The sequence below is a fragment of the Juglans regia genome, chromosome 4, assembly GCF_001411555.2.
Source record: "Juglans regia cultivar Chandler chromosome 4, Walnut 2.0, whole genome shotgun sequence".
Taxonomy (NCBI): domain Eukaryota; kingdom Viridiplantae; phylum Streptophyta; class Magnoliopsida; order Fagales; family Juglandaceae; genus Juglans; species Juglans regia.
Window position 1 is genome coordinate 34487938 of NC_049904.1, and position 18302 is coordinate 34506239.

General features: G+C 37.7%; 3 protein-coding genes and 1 non-coding gene across 4 annotated transcripts; 3 read left to right on the forward strand and 1 right to left on the reverse strand.

Moving 5' to 3' along the window:
* The first annotated feature begins 140 nt into the window (after positions 1–140).
* TRNAR-UCU lies at positions 141–213 on the forward strand. The gene has a single exon. It is a non-coding gene; the product is annotated as a tRNA-Arg (tRNA).
* Positions 214–2608: 2395 nt separating this feature from the next.
* LOC109002764 lies at positions 2609–4667 on the reverse strand. The gene has a single exon (XM_018980651.2). The coding sequence runs from the start codon at positions 4174–4176 to the stop codon at positions 2743–2745; it is 1434 nt and encodes a 477-aa protein (XP_018836196.1). The 5' UTR covers positions 4177–4667; the 3' UTR covers positions 2609–2742.
* A 968-nt stretch (positions 4668–5635) lies between these two features.
* Positions 5636–9773, forward strand: LOC109002766 (F-box protein PP2-A15). The gene is made up of 3 exons (XM_018980653.2): positions 5636–6200; positions 6289–6407; positions 9083–9773. The coding sequence occupies exons 1-3, from the start codon at positions 5889–5891 to the stop codon at positions 9531–9533; spliced, it is 882 nt and encodes a 293-aa protein (XP_018836198.1). The 5' UTR covers positions 5636–5888; the 3' UTR covers positions 9534–9773.
* A 4262-nt stretch (positions 9774–14035) lies between these two features.
* LOC109002768 (homeobox-leucine zipper protein ATHB-22) lies at positions 14036–17135 on the forward strand. The gene is made up of 3 exons (XM_018980658.2): positions 14036–14579; positions 15066–15400; positions 16560–17135. The coding sequence occupies exons 1-3, from the start codon at positions 14489–14491 to the stop codon at positions 16812–16814; spliced, it is 681 nt and encodes a 226-aa protein (XP_018836203.1). The 5' UTR covers positions 14036–14488; the 3' UTR covers positions 16815–17135.
* Positions 17136–18302: the final 1167 nt, after the last annotated feature.

Sequence of the window (18302 nt, forward strand, 5' to 3'; positions counted from 1 at the left end):
CCGATCCCGTTGTTGCGATCTTCTGTTGCTAAAACGAATGGCCCCAACCATGTCCTCTTTGGATGTGAGAAGAAAGCATTCTCGGGAGAACAATAAAGAATATTTAAAATATTTAGAGATCACCACTGCAAGAGAAAACAGCGCCCGTGGCCTAATGGATAAGGCGTCTGACTTCTAATCAGGCGATTGTGGGTTCGAGTCCCACCGGGCGTGCGTCTTTAGCTTCCGGGAACTTTTTTGGCACAGAACTGCAGCTGCCAGCTATAACAGCTCAGACAATTCGCGTCGAAAAATGCTAGAGCCCCCGCTGGACTCGCATGTATTTTTTTTTTTAGTTTTTTTAGCTTTTTTTAACAATTTTAAAAAAATATAAAAAATTCAAAAATATTTTGAAGTATTTTTTTAATTTTTTTCTTAATTTTATGATTAAGAAAGTGTTAAAAAATCTATGTAAAAAATAATTAAAAAAAACGCATAAAAAATACATACTAAAACTAGCGAAAGCCCAAGTGGTGGCTCTAGCATTATCCATCCGTGTCACCTACGCTTGGAATAAAACAAGAAAAATGCTATAGGCAGTCGGCTGGTACAAGCATGGGACAAATGTGACGTGGAAAGAATTAAAAATGCACCGTTTCAAGTTTTTATCTCATTTCCCCATATCTTCAGCTCTCCATTTTCCTCTCTCTCTGTTTTCTCTACCTCAAAGATGAAGACTTCATTTCCCTCATTCTTTGTGTTTCTCTCAAGACCTTCCATTTAAATCAGGCGTTAAAAATGAACGAATCTTCAACTTTCGTGAAGGGTAAGAGAATAAATCGAACCAGTTTGCGTTTGGATTCGTGCAATAATTTCCGAATCGATCAATTAGAATAGTCGGTGACCGTTCGTTGCTTAGCTCCTCAACTATAGCTCAAGTGAACTCTGAAAATCAAAATCCAAAAATTGATAAAATTAGAAATGGTAAATGAGTTTGAAGTTTAGTTTATAGATTTTTTACCTCTGTAGCAAATCGCAATGCTGCTTTGAGACCAAACGCTTTCCCTCCATTTTTCTTCTTCAATTGAAATCACAATTTTGCAAATGAAAAATGCTATAGGCAATCAACTGAGTGCAAATGAAACCACGATTTTTCTTCTGTTTTTTTTTTTTTTTGAACTTTTTAAAATCTAACGTGGGTCAACGACTGCACACCAGTTCTATATAACGACTGTATATAGAAGAATTGATAAAACAATGAAAAAAAATCTAAACAAAGTCAACTTGCACACCCACCTACCTGGCGGCTGGCATACCAAACATGACTCGAAACTTGCACTAAAACGAAAGAAACCATGGTGAAGCTGCACACAACAAAGGAAATAATAGAATACTTATATTCCAATTGAAGATCTCTCTTATTAATGGTAATAAAAAGATCACACAAACATTCAAATTTCACACATTTTAAGATTTTAAAAGTTCTAGAATGTGCTACTGAAAAAGAATTTGTTCCTCATCTCTCTCGTTTGCAAAGAGACCTTACAAGAAATCAAGGAACTACAAGCAACTAGCACACACAAAAAGGTTCATGGTAAACAACAAACATCATGCATACTTCATCAAGTTCCAATATTCATATTTCACTCAAAATATTATAATTATTGATTTCAAACGTGTGCTGGATGTTGAGATTTATAGCATAGAATCAATATTCCTCAAAGAAAAGCTCCAGGGCACAAGAAGTATTGTTCTGAAAAAGTTTCTAACTAAACAAATCAAGAAAAATGAGGGTTCGAGGCCAATAACAAAAAAAAAAAAGAAAAAAGAAAAAAGAAAGATATCAATTGTGAAAAATGAACTCCTACGAATTTCAAGAAAAAAGAAGAGCCAGGCTCGTATAGAGGTAATAGGTCTTCATGATCAATAAATATCACTCACTTACATGCGATTTTAATTCTAAGATTGTATTTTTATTTTATAGGTAGCGAGGAAGGATATATGCTCTCGAATCTCACAAACAATATCACCTTAGCCATCAAAGATGGGATGGGGCAGCTCAGCTCTTTCCACGCAACTTGCTTCCTCCTTATCGGCCAGGTCAAAACCAAATGCAGTCAAACTTATTGCGGAGACGTGCCAGGAGAGACGAGCTTTTTCGTGGGTGGTGGGAAAAAATGAAAGTTTTTTCGTGGACGTTAGCAAGGGTGTGCAAAATGGGTCGCACCTGGCAAAACTATTTGTTTGGATTTGCAAGTCATCTCAACTCATCTCAATTCATCTCAACTCATCTCATTACTATTCATTATTATTCAGTAACTTTAACTCATAAATCTCATTATTATTCACAACTCATCTCATTACTATTCACAATCCATCTCAACTCATCTCAGCTCATCTCAAGTCATCTTCAAATGCCGCACTAAGACGTTTAGTACGACATTTCTTTGGTTCAAACTATTAGACTGGTTTGAATGTTGAGATAAATTAAATCGTAATATTTTTAAGTTAAAATGAATTTAATTTTTTAAATTAAAATATATAAAATAAATTAAGATGATTTTAATTTTTTTATAATAAATTAAAAAAATAATAAATTAATTTGAGATAAATTGAATTTAGTGGAAAGTTTTGCTCAATTGTTGAAGGGCAGAGAGGAGAGCCTCTATAAAAATTAACCAAAAATCAAACAAAAGTGAACAAGAAAAACGCAAGCTTTTGAACCATCTAATCTCTATCTTGTCAATTAACCTATCATACACATCAACCAGTAACGGAGGATGGTTCACCCCTCTTATTAGAAGAATGCTGCAGTTGCTGCAACTGCTGCTGCTGCTGATGAAGATCAAGCAGCTCCATCTCTTTCTGGCGTAGAAGCAGCGCCATTCTCTCGTTCTCAAGCCTTCTCCGCTCGTTCTCCAGCTTAGCTCTCTCCATTTCCCTCTCCTTCTTGCCGCTGAACTTTACCCACTTCAACCGCTGCTTCTCTAGCTCAAACGCTTGGCCTTGGTAGCTCACTTGCTGCTCCTCCAATTGTATCAACCGGGTCCTCAGCCACTGCTTTTTTTCCCACTGGCTTTTCTCCCCATCTTGCAGCATGCTCATCACATCACAGCTCAGTTGCTGCACCAACTGCGATGACGCAGGAAACCCTACCTTTCTTGCTCTTTTCCTCCAAGTCCTTTCATCATTGTCGTCCTCATCCTCATGTCCATGCCCGCTGAGACCCTTCGAACCGCTCTCCACTCCATCCTCATCTTCATCCTCGTCAGAATCATCACCAACATCATCATCATCTTCCTCCTCCTCTTCACCACTTTCTCCTTTCACCATTTTCGAACCGTCACCACCCATACCAGCATTCTCCGATGAATGAAAGCAGTACTGTTGCTGTTGTGCTTGCTGCTGCTGAGTGTGAGATGCCTCGGCGGCCACCTCTGGGGATCGGTTTGATCCTCCAGCAGCCCCGTCAGCAACTCCATGACCACAACTACTGTGATAAGCACACATTTCCCTAAAGAACAAGTGCTTAGAATTCAGCAATTTCCGAACTTCTTCTTTCATCTTAGGCGACAATTCCATTGTCTCAAGCAAGCTCTGATTCTCCACAACCTTGCAAGCCGTACCTTTCCCAAGAATATCATTCACTCTCTTATACCTCTTGTTCAAGTCATTGAACTTGTCCTCGCATTGCTGGGGAGACACATAGAATCCTTTCTCCATCATAGCACGAGATACCGATTTCCACTTCCCTTTCTTCTGTAACAAGCCTGCAGACTTCTTCTTACTACCCGTTGGATCGGTGATCCCTTCGGACCCGGCTTCGTCGCCCATGTAATAGACCGCCATTATCAGCAGCCTGACCATGGTGTCTGTCCACTTCATTCTCTGCCAAGGTGACATTTTTCTCTTGGCATCCCCAGAGTTGTCATCGTCCTCATCACTGAGAGCTATAGCTTGCTTGGGTTTGACCAGAGGGTATGGGTATTTTACGGATTGTTGAGACTGTGGAGGGTTGTGATCGGTTTCATGGTGCGGATAAGAAACACTAATTTGGAGGTGGTGGCGGTGGAGGTTTTGAGGGTTTGCAGGGCTCTTTTGTCGTTGTGGTAGTTGCTGTTGTAGAGGCAATTCTAGACCTAGCATTCCAGAATCTATGTTAGGAAACATTCCGCCGCCCACTCCATTTGGTTCCATCAGAAATTAAATTGGTCACACAGGTTCTCTTTGAAGACAAATAGGCGAAGAGCCGGTTGAAAAAACTGTCATCACCTACTAATTTCACATTCAGGAAGTAGTAACGGAAGATACCCAAATAACAGAACTGCCCAAGGCGCCAAATTATGGCATGATCACCAGGTCCCGAGCTGCCGAGACAGATATTAGTCCTTCTCGAGCTTTTGCAGATATAGATGCAAGAAGGTATACAGAAAGAAAGAAAGAAAGAGAGGAAGAGCAAGAGAGGGAGATGGTGGAAGTGGGTTAGATTGGGTGCATGATGATGAGATAGGTAAGGATGGAGTATATACGGAGCACGGAGCAGCCGGTGTTAGATTGGGAGGTTTTGTTTGGGATGACAGAAAACTGCCCATGGTTTTGCTTCTTCCTTCTTAAGACGGAGGAAACCCACAGGATTCTCAAAACCAAAACTGGGAGCCACCTAAAAGCATAATCAAATACTTTAGGAGTCACTATGTTTGAATAAAATTTTCAAAATAATATCATGTTGGGATTTGATGTTTTTGTTAATTGGGCTTCCATGGAGGGCGCATTTTGATATAGTGGCTCTATTTTAATGGAAGCGAGGCGCACGCGCATGCAACTTTTAGGCTTAAGAGTTAGAGGGACCCCACACCAAAGAAAGAGGGCTTTTGGTTTGATCCTTGACATTTGTACTGTCTTGCAAGCTTTCATACCAAGCCCACAACTCCTCCTTTTTGACACCACGATTCACGAAGGAGGATTTGCAAGTGTCGGGGTAGACTTGAATCATTTCTACGTCATACATTAATATATAATTTTTTATTTTTTATCATTTTATTTAAATACATATATTAATATTTAATATTAATGTCTAAATATGTTCATTTAAATAAAATGAGAAAAATGACACGTGATGTTAATATGTGGTATGACAACGACGAGTAGCATCTTCGAAAGATTTTTTGGGTGCAAACAAAGACAGGCCCACATGCTTAATTATCCAACTTCCGGAGCTTTTTTTTTTTTTTTCTTTCCTTTTTATCGAGTAAATAAACTCCTTAACGCATATAATTATAGAGAGATTTTATTTATAATCTGACTACGTATGCAATTTTATTAATAAATGAGAATAAATTTTTTAAAAAATATTATTATAATTTTAATTGTTTTTAAAACATAATTATATATGAACAATTCTAAATGGAGACTGTACGACTAACTCATTAATTATAATATTCTATCTCCCAAAAATCGTATAATTTAAAAACGGAGTTGATGGTTTTGTTTAGGTGGGGTAGGGTGCAGCAAACCAATGTAATTGCCCAATAATAATAAAGCACAAACAAGCGGGCCCCTTGGTTTTTTAATCCACAAAGTTAGGTGGACTTTTTTGAGCAACCATGATCGGTTCCCCCGTATTACACGTGGACACATCCCTTCGTTTCTGGACTTTACCTTCTCATCATCTCGCACATCCTGACCCACAACATTTTCCCGGAAAATACGAGGGAAAATCGAATTACAGAATCCAGCCAATACTCACTTTCGCACTAACCAAACGGTTTAAATTAAATTAAATTAATCCCACTCTTGGAACAGACACGTAAGCAGCCTACTACCTCTTTCTCTTCTTTACCATCTGCCATGACTAACTGCGATACCATTTCCTGAACGAAAGCGCATAAGTAAGCGAGTAAAGTTCGAAGATGGGGGCGACGCTATCGGGCTTGGAGTATGGGACGAACGGGTCGGGCATGGGTCCGGGGTTGGGGGACATACCGGAGAGCTGCGTGGCGTGCGTGTTTCTGTACCTGACCCCGCCGGAGATTTGTAACCTGGCTAGGCTGAACCGGGCCTTTCGCGGCGCGGCGTCCTCGGATTCGGTCTGGGAAAGGAAGCTGCCCCCTAACTACCAAGATCTGCTCGATCTGCTGCCCCCCGAGAGGTACCAGAACTTGTCCAAGAAGGACATCTTCGCTCTGCTTTCCCACCCCGTGCCCTTCGATCATGGCAATAAGGTTTGGACAAAAATCTAGATTGTCAAATTTAGGGTTTTAGAGAGGATTGGATGTTCAATTTTTTTTAAGGAATTTTGGGGTTTTACAGGAAGTGTGGCTGGATAAGGTGACGGGAAGGGTTTGCATGGCTATATCCGCTAGAGGCATGGCGATAACTGGAATTGAGGACCGGAGATACTGGAATTGGGTTTCTACAGAAGAATCTAGGTTAGAAATTCATTTACAAGCTGTCGAAGTTCACTTAATATCACATTTTATGCAGGTTTGTAGCACAAAATTGCAGTTTGAAATATTTTGGGAAAGTCGGTTATATTCAATACAGGGTGGTTATTTTAATCTTCATTGTACTTGGTTAACTTGCAAAGAATTAGGGTTTAATCTTCTTGATATGGTCTGCTCAATAACTTCGTCTTATCAACAGTGCATAATATCTATTTGTTTGTTAATAGATATGTGTTACTTATTAAATGTCCCCATGGAAGCATAATGTTGTGTAGCCTTTTGATTTTATTCGAGGAGTATTATATTCTAGAACAGGGGAGAGTTTGCATATTTGACGTTATCAGGTTATGTTGGAGTGCTCTACGTCAGCTTTTCGAATGCCAATCTGACTTTCAAAGCTCTGGAAGAATATAATTATGCTTCTAGTTTTGACGGGCAGTTTGCACTTGGATTCTTTTGGTAAGAGGTTTGGAATCAGTGAACAGTTTCTGTGCAAGCTTTCCAGTGTATAAAAACTAAGCAGCAGCAAATAATCGGCAGGATTTAATAGCCATTTAATTTTCCCTTGAAGACTTGCTATAAAAGGTGAAGTGCTTTTGTGAAATTTGCCAACTTTCTTGGCTACTTTGGATCCAAGTGTTCCTTTAAATTGGGACGAAGCCTGCTTATAAAAGGTGCCCAGAGTGGGGGACATGGGGTGGTTTTGGGGGACAAAAGCCTTGTTAATAGGTAAATTAGAGATGGAAAGCCATGCTTCCGAAAAGATCAAACAGTTTTTTTTTGGAAAACATTTTTTTCATTGGCACCGCCGCACAGGTGTCCGAGAACAGTGTCCTGACTAATCCTGGGGGTGCACAAGCCCTCGGCAAAGAGTTTCCCGCAAGTGCACCTTGGGTAATTCAAGGGAAATATCCCCTAGTTCGATGGCCCCTAAAGATTGTTTACACCTAAGGGGATTTGAACCTTAGACCTGGGGAAGCATACCCCCAAGCCCAAGGCCTTTACCATGCACATATGACAGTACCATAGTCTTTTTTTTTTTTTTATCAGATTTCGTTCTTGCACATAGCCTAGCTGGTAAGATTGGGAGTTTTGGAGAGACGAGAAGAAAGGACATTGTCTATTCTTAGGAAAAGAAGAGAAACGGATGCATGTTGATTTCCCTTATTTGTTTGAGTGATTGATAGCAAAGAACGTAAAACAATTGGTTTATTGCTATGCTCTCTCCTTTACATTGTTTGACTCAGCCAACCTCATTTGACTTGACATTCCCAAAAATTTGTGTTACTTCTCAGAATGGTAGTGACAATGCTGCTGCTTAGGGGTGAATTTAACTTTTGAAGAGATTTGTAATATTTATTATATATATCGGTGTGTGTGTGTGTGTGTGTGTAATATCGATTTGGAAAAGCATAATATTATTGTGGGAGGTGGTTTGTTGTGATTGAGAACAGTTATTAATCTGTTATCCTTTTAAAGTTCGCAGGTTAGTCTGTCTTATGATCTGGGCCTGCTTTGTACTTGCCTTCTGTAATGATGACATGATGGCCGGCAGATTTGTTTTGTTGGATTTACTGAAGTATCTGTACAATAGAACTATATTCGCAAATGAATTTCAGAGGGGAGAAAAATAAATTTTGCATTCTGAATTGTTCACTTGAATTGGTCCTCATTTTAAGTTGGATGAGCTCTGAAAATGACCATTATGCCCCCTTCTTGCAATATGGATTGCCAACTTTTGTACTCAATGGCATCCAAAATATTTCATGTAAAAGAAACATTAGCATTAAAGAGTTCGGTACTGCTTTTTAGAACTAGAAGAGGGCTTTCACATTTTCTCTCTTTAAAATCATTTTATTGAGATTTTGCTTGAGCTTACATCTGAATGAAGTTGATACTCATGACAATCAGTCCTTGTTCGGTTATTATGTTTGCTAACGAGAGTTTTGCATCATTTGAACCTGCTATTGTGGTTTACCTTGGTACTTTTGATTAGGAAAATCATTTTTTCCCTTATTAAAAAAATGTTTTTCTTGTCCTAAATAACTTTAATTGTAAAGTCAAATGTGGTACTAGTTTCACTTCATGAATCCAATGTTTATTTATCATTTGCTTGACAGATTTTTGTTTTAGTTTTTCTTTGTTATTGTCATTGTTGATTTTTCTGTTTTTGGGGTTGCCTCCTTAGACAAAGAAAATAAGTGGGTTGAAAACCCACATTTTATATACATTTCATGGGCAGTGGTTTCATGCACACTGTTGGCTCGCAACAACTCATTTCCCATCAACATTTTCTGCTTTGGGGAATATCTTGCTGAGTCCTTCTATATGGGTTGGGAGACCTGGTTTTACAAATAATGAGGATATCTTACTATATTATTTAGAAAACAGGAGTTTTTCTTTCTTGGGGCTCCTGTTGTTGACAAAAAACCATGCACTACTGGTCCTCACTAGCATTTTGAAAGATTTGACGAGTCAAGTTCTCACATGCCCATAATCTGTGATTAAATTCCTCTGTTTTCTTCATTCCTAAAACTGTGCCGAAAGTGTCAGGGCTTGCCTAGATTTTGAATTTCCGCTTACCCCTCATTTGGTTGTATTGTTTCGGCTTGATTTTGCATGGTCTTATGCACTTTGATGGTGCACCTGCTGGTTTGCAGGTTTCATATTGTGGCCTATTTGCAGCAAATATGGTGGTTTGAAGTCGATGGGGTGGTGAAGTTCCCTTTTCCCGCTGATATCTATACCCTGTCATTCAGGCTTCATCTTGGAAGGTTTAGCAAAAGGCTGGGACGACGTGTGTGTACCTTTGAGCACACGCATGGTTGGGATATAAAACCAGTACGATTGGATTTTTCTACTTCGGATGGCCAGGTGGCATCATCTCAGTGCTGTTTAGATGACACCGAGCATGGCAATCATAAGCGGGGATGTTGGATAGATTACAAGGTTGGTGAATTCATTGTTAGTGATTCCGAGCCTGCGACTGAAGTCAGATTTTCCATGAAACAGATAGATTGCACACATTCTAAAGGTGGGCTTTGTGTGGATTCAGTATTTATTATTCCTACTGATTTAAAAAAACAAAAAAGAAGAGGGGTTTTGAAGTAGCCATATACTCAACAGTGAGGTTGTTTAGTGGCGTCAGTGATCCCAAGAGGACTTTAGATGTGATTTAATCATACAGCTTATACATCTGAAAGGGCATTTGTTGTTTTAAAGAATGTCATCTTTTGTAGGTTTTTGTAGTACGTACGTGTTCTCTATCACTGTAAGTCTAACTTGTGTCTTCCATTTTTTGTCTACTCTGTATACCTTTGCCCAGCTAAAAGATAATTGTGATGCATCTCATGATGAGGTAGATAGTTTCCTTCAGAACGTACGGTTTATGCATTCATTACTTTTCTTTTCTTTTCTTGTCCTGGGAAAATACACAACTTTGGAATAATGTTTTTTTTTTTTTTTAATCATGTTATAAATAATTGGCTTAATTTACGGGTAATAAATAGAACGTCGTGGTGGTGGCGTGACATCTGAACATATTGATTCTATAAAGCGCTCTGGTATCTCATATATATGTAAGTATATTTTAGTTAATTAGTATAATTGTAGAGTGATGCATGCATGCATGCATGCCTTTGTTATAGTTTCTGTGCACAATTCACAATTAATCACCTGCGTATATGGATCGGAGCTAGTTTAGAAGAAAAAGAGAGGCAGAATTTGAGCATATTTGAACACCACCTGTGACTATTTGACGTAGTCAAGTGGTGTTCTACAGACTAGCAGCTATACATTTTAAATTTCTTTGATCCATCCAACACCTGTAAAAGCAGCGGAATTAAGCGCTGTGCCGTTAATCATCATAACAACGTACGCACTTAGCCTACGTTTGATCCGCAAACATTGATTGATTTAGGTTGACTTGATTGTATAGTTAATAGAATAGAGCAGCTAGCGGGTGACCTCCCTCCCTTTTCTTTAGGGATCGATTTGGTTGAATTCTCCATGCAGTGTCCTTTTACTGTTGGACATGGCCTGTATCAATTAGCTAGGGCTATTAATTAGCTCTTCCTTCTACCAAATATTTAATGCCTTCATTTATAACCGTAATTTCAAAACATCTTAAATATATATATATATATATATAGAACAGTACTAGTAAGTAGATCTCTGGTATAAATAAATAAATATTCATGTAGATGCGCGTAGACGGTGAGATAAATAAATATCAGTTAGTCCAGATCCGGCGCCGCCTACGTACAGTTTTGCAGCCACCTCTCATGATCTAATTAATTATAAAAAAAATATTACTTTATCCCCTCATTTATATCGTTCTATTTGATTATTTGATAATTTTTTTTATTTAATAATCAAAAAAATAATTTTAAATTTTTTATTTTTTAAAAATATTTAAATATATAAAAAAAATCACTAAATAATACGCTAGCGGTAAGAGTGGGAGTAGCATAATAACCCCACTCTTAATTATATTAGGCTCTACATGTAGAGCGTCTTATATTCCATTTTCATTTAGTACTTTAGCTGAAAATTAATTAACATGTTCATTTTTACAAGATTCAAATTCAAAGCTTTACCCGCATCCATATTGGACCACCACTCATATAATATATATAACCTAAAGTTTTCTTTATAGGCCTCGCGGGCTTTACCAACCTTGTATAAATAACTGTCATGATCCTTAAGCTGGTTAATTAAGCTGAGTTAATACTTTACAACCTAATCAAATCAGGACCAGTGCCAGCTAGATCGATCGATATATAAAAATATTCAAATTCCAATGTGTAAATGCTGCAATCTCGAGTTATGCATGCATTAGAGGTCAGTAACACTGCTGAAAATAGAGAGAAAAAAATGAAAATTCTTCTTATAAATGAGTTTGCACACACATGTAAAGTATCTGTTTAATAAAATGGTACGTATTAAATATGAAAATAATTTTTATGGTACAGAAGATTTTTTTTTTTCAAAATTTTTCATCCTTTATTTTTTTTTAATAAAAAAGGATATATCAGTGTCGCTGTGAGAATTGATACGTGAAACCCTTTGTACCTAAGAAGACTCGACAAAAAAACCTTTTTTGTTCTGGTTCGGCTTGTCGATCCGAAAGAATAATTGAGATTCAACTTATAAGGTTGAACTTGAGTTGAGTTTGAGTTTTAAATATCATTTTCCAGTCTCATCATCCAAACTATAACACTTTTTAAAAAAAAAAAAACAAATAAAGATAAAAAAAAAAAAAAAAAGGGGCCACGATCAGTGTGACTTACCTTTAAGTTTTCAGAACCAGTTCAACGTACCAGTCGATCAGTCCAAATCAGCTTTTGAAAGCAGTAGAATGGACGCTTTCATGAAATGACACAATTGGATGGATCGATGGTCCAAGATGCATCTGAAAATTTGATATATATTTGATATATATATATATATATATAGGTGGTCCAATTAATTAGCTCATTCATTGTCCTGATGTTCGATCTGGATCATTCGTATACCTTTCGTGGACTCGACTCTTGCCGTGTCGGGGGGCCATTTATCTCCGACAGCAGTAAGTACTTAAGCTGGAGTACTGACGATTTTGTCACTTTTCAATATAACCCAAAAGTAGTTCTCCAACAAAAAAAAAAAAAAATCCCTTTAATCAGTTCATATAGTAAGCTAGCTAGCTATCTATCTATTAATTGGATTTATGGGATATGAAAAATATTACAACCTATCATTAATTCATAATTATATATATAATAATAATTAATTACATGAGGGATCGAGAGGCTAATTAATTCCTGCAGTCTGTGGATGCATGTCAATATATTATATAAAAATAAAAATAAAAACTTGGGCAGAATATAAGCTAGCTAGACGGTTTCCAGCTAGCTAGGCCGGCTTAATTTTACGATCGACTCTCTTAAATGATATATTCTGGCCTTAATCACAAATTAGTACGAGGAGGAGGAGGAGGAGATCATATGCCCACTACTCGATGCTTTTCAAGCACATATATAATTATTTAATTAATTTATAAGATGCATGCTATCTCCACTAATTGATCATGCATCTATCTACGTACGTACGCACATCATCATCATCATCGATCCACTACTACATACATATATACTTACAAACACTACTACTACTACTACTTGTTGATCAGATCAAGTGGTAATTAATTAAGATCATGTACACCAGCCGTCTAGTACGTACTTATATACCCGAATTGGTAGTTAATTAAATTAAGAGATTAATTAACTCACTACACATAACAGGTCGAGGATTAATTTATATATATATATATATATATCATGATGACCCTAAAATAAATATTACTTATGAACAAATTATAAATAAAGATCAATAAATCATAATTAGTGACTGCATGCATCATGCATGTGGTTAATTAATTAATATTGCTTGGGATATATGATATGATCGTTGCATCATATATATATATATATGTATGATCACAAGTAGTACACCATGAAAATAAAAAACATATATATATTTTTATTAATTTCTGATCTTTAACTTTGTACAAAAATATGCATGGCAACAGTGGCAAAAGGTAAAAAACATTTACAAATTAAGCTTGCATGGGTGATCATGATGTTATACGTTAAAGGTGGATGCAGGTTTAATCGTTTTACAGTATTCATGATACCAATAATGGCCAGATGACATGCAATTATATATATATATATATATACACACACATAAAGCGAGAGTTTGAATATATATATATATATATATATATGTTGTTCATGTTTTTAAAAATTAAAATAATTAGCTTGAGTATAATATATATATATATTTAATGTAATATACTGATCATCACTCGATCAAAAAGTTAAAAAACCTTTTCCGTGTAAATAATTATCCAAGTATTTTGTCTCAGAGTCCATCGGATCTGCCGCTATTAAGTATAAGGCGTAGGTATCATAAATTCAGAAATCACTTTTTGCTAACTGTACAGGAAGAACAGTTAATATCAAGATTCAAGGGATCAGCCCTCTGCTTCACAATATTGCGCGACGCCTTTGTCTTACCGTTAAAACAATCACGTTTTGTTTTGGAAAGATACCCTGCACAATAGTACGTACGAACTCTCTCACCTTCATTAGCTTGATGGATCTGATCCATGCATTAACCTGCACTGGCCTCATATATACATATAGAGAGAGAGAGAGAGAGAGAGAGAGAGATGGCTCATCGACCCTCTCATTCAATTTCAATTTAACGAGAACAACCCAACCCCATGGACAGGCATGCAAGAGTATATACTGGTAGGCCGCGGGGAAAGAGCTGGGTTACTGTTCAGCTTTTGTCTCTGCTAGACTGCCAGGTTTTTATGAAGGACCTAAGGACCTAGGATGAGCCCCAACTTCTTTTTCCTTTCTCTTCATTTGTTTCTCTTTTATTGGTGCAGAAGAGGTGGCAGGTGGTACTGATTGTGTGCCACCCTCTCATTAATCCCCACGTCTCTTTATATAAATATATATATATTGTATGCTGAGTTTTGGCCCGGCCACCTAGATATATACATCTACGTATTTATAATATTGAGAGAGGGAGATCAGTGTTGTCGGTTGGATAGTAGATCCTGATGTAAATGGAAGAGTGGGAAAGGGTACTGGGATCAAAGGTCTCCATCTGGTCCCAATAAATCCTGCTCCGATGGAACTGACATATGCCTTCCGTTTCTCACGCCTCGGCTGACTTCCTTTTACTACTAATCCTCTCTCTCTCTCTCTCTCTATAAAATTAAAGCAGTACTTTTGTTGCTCCCAAAAGCTTTTGAACTTAGTGAAGTACGTAGAACCTCACAGTTTCTCTCTCAACAACGCATTCACTTTTTTGGCACCCCAAACCAGAGTGATCAGTGAGAGAGAATAGAACCTTACAAGTTACACCACTCATCGTCACGCCTCCCGAACTCCAAATTTCATCTCCTAGTACTCCGGTCTCTCTCTTTACCACTCAAACCAGCCCCTTAAAACACACTGATATTTTGGGTCGATTCGGAGGAAGAGTCGCAGAAAGTGAAGCCAAATATGGATTGGAATGGGAGCTCAAGACCCTTCGTTTCCCAACCAGAGTCGTCTTTAAGCTTCCTCTACAACTATAACTACGACCATTTTCCAGGTAAACTCACTCTCTTACTATTGACTATTTTCTCAATTATCGTCTTGCAATTTGTACTGTTCCTTCGGCTTTTCTATGTATGCTTAATTGGAAGAACGGAGGAGAAGATTCACTATCCTTGTTTATTATTATCATATTACAACAGTACTTACGTATGTCTTAGGCTATGTTATGGCTTCTCGATCACTAATATATTTATTGGCGCTGAAACCATGTTCTGCATCAACTCTTTCAAATCGATCCTGAGTTGCTAAACAAATATAGTCTTCTCCTCTTCTTCATGTTCTAGTAACTAATTATCTATGGTTTCTTGGAGAATTTACACGTAACAGACATATATGTGGGGTTAAAAATGTGTCTACATGCCGTCGAAATCGATCCTTTGACAGTTTGGGAGGAAAAGTATAAAATGGGCAAGTATGAAGCGTTATTAAGTTTTAGCTTCGTAGCACCTCCCTAATTAAGTAATTTTCTGTTCTTGTGCAGTGATGGAAGTGAAGCATCCGGCAATGGTGGACTTAGAGCATGGGATGGTGCCAGCAATGGACAAGAACAACTATGGCAGCTTCCAGGACAAGAAGAAGCGGTTGACGAGCGATCAGCTAGATTCACTGGAAAGGAGCTTTCAGGAAGAGATAAAACTTGACCCTGATAGGAAAATGAAGCTGTCCAAGGAGCTAGGGCTTCAGCCTCGCCAAATCGCTGTTTGGTTCCAAAATAGGCGCGCTAGGTGGAAGGCTAAGCAGCTTGAGCAACTATACGATGCGCTTAAGCAGGACTATGATGTTATCTCTAGGGATAAGCAGAAGCTTCAAGAGGAGGTATATATGGCAAGCTCTCTTTTATTTTACACGCAAGTCATATACATGCAATCTGCACCAAGAATATTCATGATCATCTCTTTACTTTAGACTTCTGAATGAAATAATCTTACTAGCGCGCATCTGTGTGGCCTTGGTGAATCTTTTTCACCATTCCATTTTTCTTTCACTTGGGACAAGTACAGTACTCGTTAGACAACAACATTTTCCTCTTCTAGGGGAGACAGGATCTCATCCAAAACGTAGAAATACTTAATTCTCTTTATAAAAGGTATAATAGGAAGAGTGAGATAATTTATTATAAAGTTCAATATGAGTTTGTTCCTAAATCGTGTTGGACTTCTCAACACGTCTCCTTATGGGCCGATATTTTCGGTACCATCATCGTGGGTAGGTCGCAAGAGCCAATTATAAGTTATAGATCGATAAATCTGTTCTAATATCATGTAGAAATATTTATTTTTCTCTATAAAAGTCCTAATAAGAGAAATGAGATAATTTATTATAAAATTTAAGATGAGTTTATTCCTAAGCTGTGTGGGACTTCTCAATACAAAATACTTGGGAGAGATTCACCAACTAGCTTGCATCCAAGCCCCCGCCCCCCAAAACAAAACCCATTTAAAATATTTCTGGATCGATCCATTCCTCGGAAAGCAAACAACGTAAGCATAGAGTATCTTAGTTGTTTGCTTTCCCTGAAGTTGTCATGAACACATGTTAGCCCATTTGCTGAATCAAGAAATCAAAATTCTTATGCCAGACTAGGTTATATATAATCAATCGTAAGAATGACAATCCCTGCATGCAAATCTTACCTACATATATATATATATTATGGGTTAAATGACATCAATATTTTCTTAAATAAGTGGAGAAATCTTATTAGATTCGGGAGTCATAATTAATTTGTACGTTAAATATATACATGCATGTTAGCTAGGCAATTCTTATCAGTACGGTGAAGACATGACAAGAATGTTTGCTTGACAACAACGAGCCGCGCGCTCCTTCGTGTTCAATAGAAGACATTAATTAAAGACGAAAATCTTACATATATATGTTAGAAAAAGTAAAAACAAATAAGATATGACTTTAAATGTTTATTGATCCAGTAATTAATAAACGAATTAAAATGGCTGGTTCTACGTGCATGCAGGTTATGAAATTGAAAGCTATGCTGAGCGAGCAAGCGGCAGGAAGGAAGCAAGTCTCCACAGGTTACACAGAAATCTCAGGGGAGGAGACGGTGGAGAGCACGTCGGTAGCCATTAATATTGGTTCTAACATTAAGCCAAAGCCACGAGGAGCGAGTCAGCATCAGATTTCAGACTGCAACTATCTCTTTAATGTTGAGGAGTATAATCCAGTTTCCCCGCCTTACTGGGCTACCCTTCCTTCTTATCCCTCATAACCAGTCTGTTAATTTTTCAAGTTTTTTCACAATCTGTTTAATTAAGAGTACTACTGCATGCATGCGCCTTTAGCTAATTAGTAGAATGAGATGGAGTACGTACGTAGTTTCCTAGCTCGATCGCTCGGTACGCGGGGGTTGAAGAATTTGTCTACAAAATTCAGATGGGCTTCTTGGCACGATGATCTGACTGAAAAGACGCTTTCGTCTCTAGCATTTTCATTTAGTTACCTACCTATTTACTTGCATAATCATTCTCTAATTAATTGTTATTGTTACTAATCTTATCATCTTTAATTAGTTTATTGAGCTTCTTTTTCACCTTTTGTTGGCCGGCTGGGCGGTATTTATATTTTACGGTTAAAGAAGTACTAAACACCTAAATTAACCGTAAGCATGATCTTGTACTGCTGTTTCAACACTTTGCATATCGACCTGCAGACACACAACGTTGAGGTCAGGATTCTTCCCAACTTGGGTTGGCTCCTATCTCCGTTTCTTTTTTTCCCCCTAATAAAACTAATTGGTATGGATCGCAAATATATACAAAGGGGGGATGGCTCTATCTATACGCGGTCTCAACTATACACAACGTTTGCTCTTGCTTCTTGAACAAGGGTGATCACATGTCAACTCGGTGAAGACAAACTCCGCTTAGTTTGTTTGGATATTTAGCCCAAAAACAAGCGAAAGATTCTTGAATAGGGTATAAATTTAGTGAAGTGAAATAAAAAGTAATTTGCCAGAAAATATAGAAATATATTTTTTTATTAATGAGACAAAGGAAGTGTTTGATAAAAGGTCTCAACCAAGGCATTTGTATTTCAACAGCTCTGTATTCTTTATAACTCTCTATAATACAATGTACAATATCATAGCGTATTTATAGATCACAATAGCCAATAGGTGGCAATAAGAAAACGGAAAAATTTTATTCTAGAATATTCCATTGTAGTGCAGAATTTGGCAGGCCACTGCTGCACTCGAATCTGGTTGTTGAGTAATTCTTCCAGACGGATCTGTGTGAGCACCATGTGCTGAGACATGTGCCTTAATACTGATGAAGGAATCCAATTAGCCCAAACCACAACAAATGGGGCCTTTAAGGTTCTAGGACATATCGGCATAAGAATGGCCTAGTCTAGGCAGAGACTTGTTGGGTAGCGGCCCGAAGTGGTGTCAAAACCCTGAAAATGGTAGCCAGTTCAGAGGGTACACTTTCTACGATTAAACCCGATTAACGCAGGTACAGTTCCAAGCTAGCATCCGAAAAATTGAATTTCACCGCATTCACGTAAAGCACCGTCTCGATCCGACTAGTAAAGTTATTGTCTGAAATCGAGAATCTTTTCAGAGCCGGTACAAAAGGATATGAACGAAGAGAAGGATATGCTAATGTCAAATCCTGTTGCATCAAGCATTAAAAACGTGTACGACTTTCATCAAAATAGAACTAATGTCGAGGCCATAGAAGTTACGAGTTATCTT

Bases quoted from the DNA above. Each gene is read 5' to 3' on its own strand.
- LOC109002764 (XM_018980651.2), bottom strand. From the start codon at position 4,176: ATGGAACCAAATGGAGTGGGCGGCGGAATGTTTCCTAACATAGATTCT.
- LOC109002766 (XM_018980653.2), top strand. From the start codon at position 5,889: ATGGGGGCGACGCTATCGGGCTTGGAGTATGGGACGAACGGGTCGGGC. The intron at 6,201-6,288 runs GTTTGGACAAAA...GGGGTTTTACAG, and splicing joins CCTTCGATCATGGCAATAAG to GAAGTGTGGCTGGATAAGGT. The intron at 6,408-9,082 runs GTTAGAAATTCA...GCTGGTTTGCAG, and splicing joins GTTTCTACAGAAGAATCTAG to GTTTCATATTGTGGCCTATT.
- LOC109002768 (XM_018980658.2), top strand. From the start codon at position 14,489: ATGGATTGGAATGGGAGCTCAAGACCCTTCGTTTCCCAACCAGAGTCG. The intron at 14,580-15,065 runs GTAAACTCACTC...GTTCTTGTGCAG, and splicing joins TAACTACGACCATTTTCCAG to TGATGGAAGTGAAGCATCCG. The intron at 15,401-16,559 runs GTATATATGGCA...ACGTGCATGCAG, and splicing joins AGCAGAAGCTTCAAGAGGAG to GTTATGAAATTGAAAGCTAT.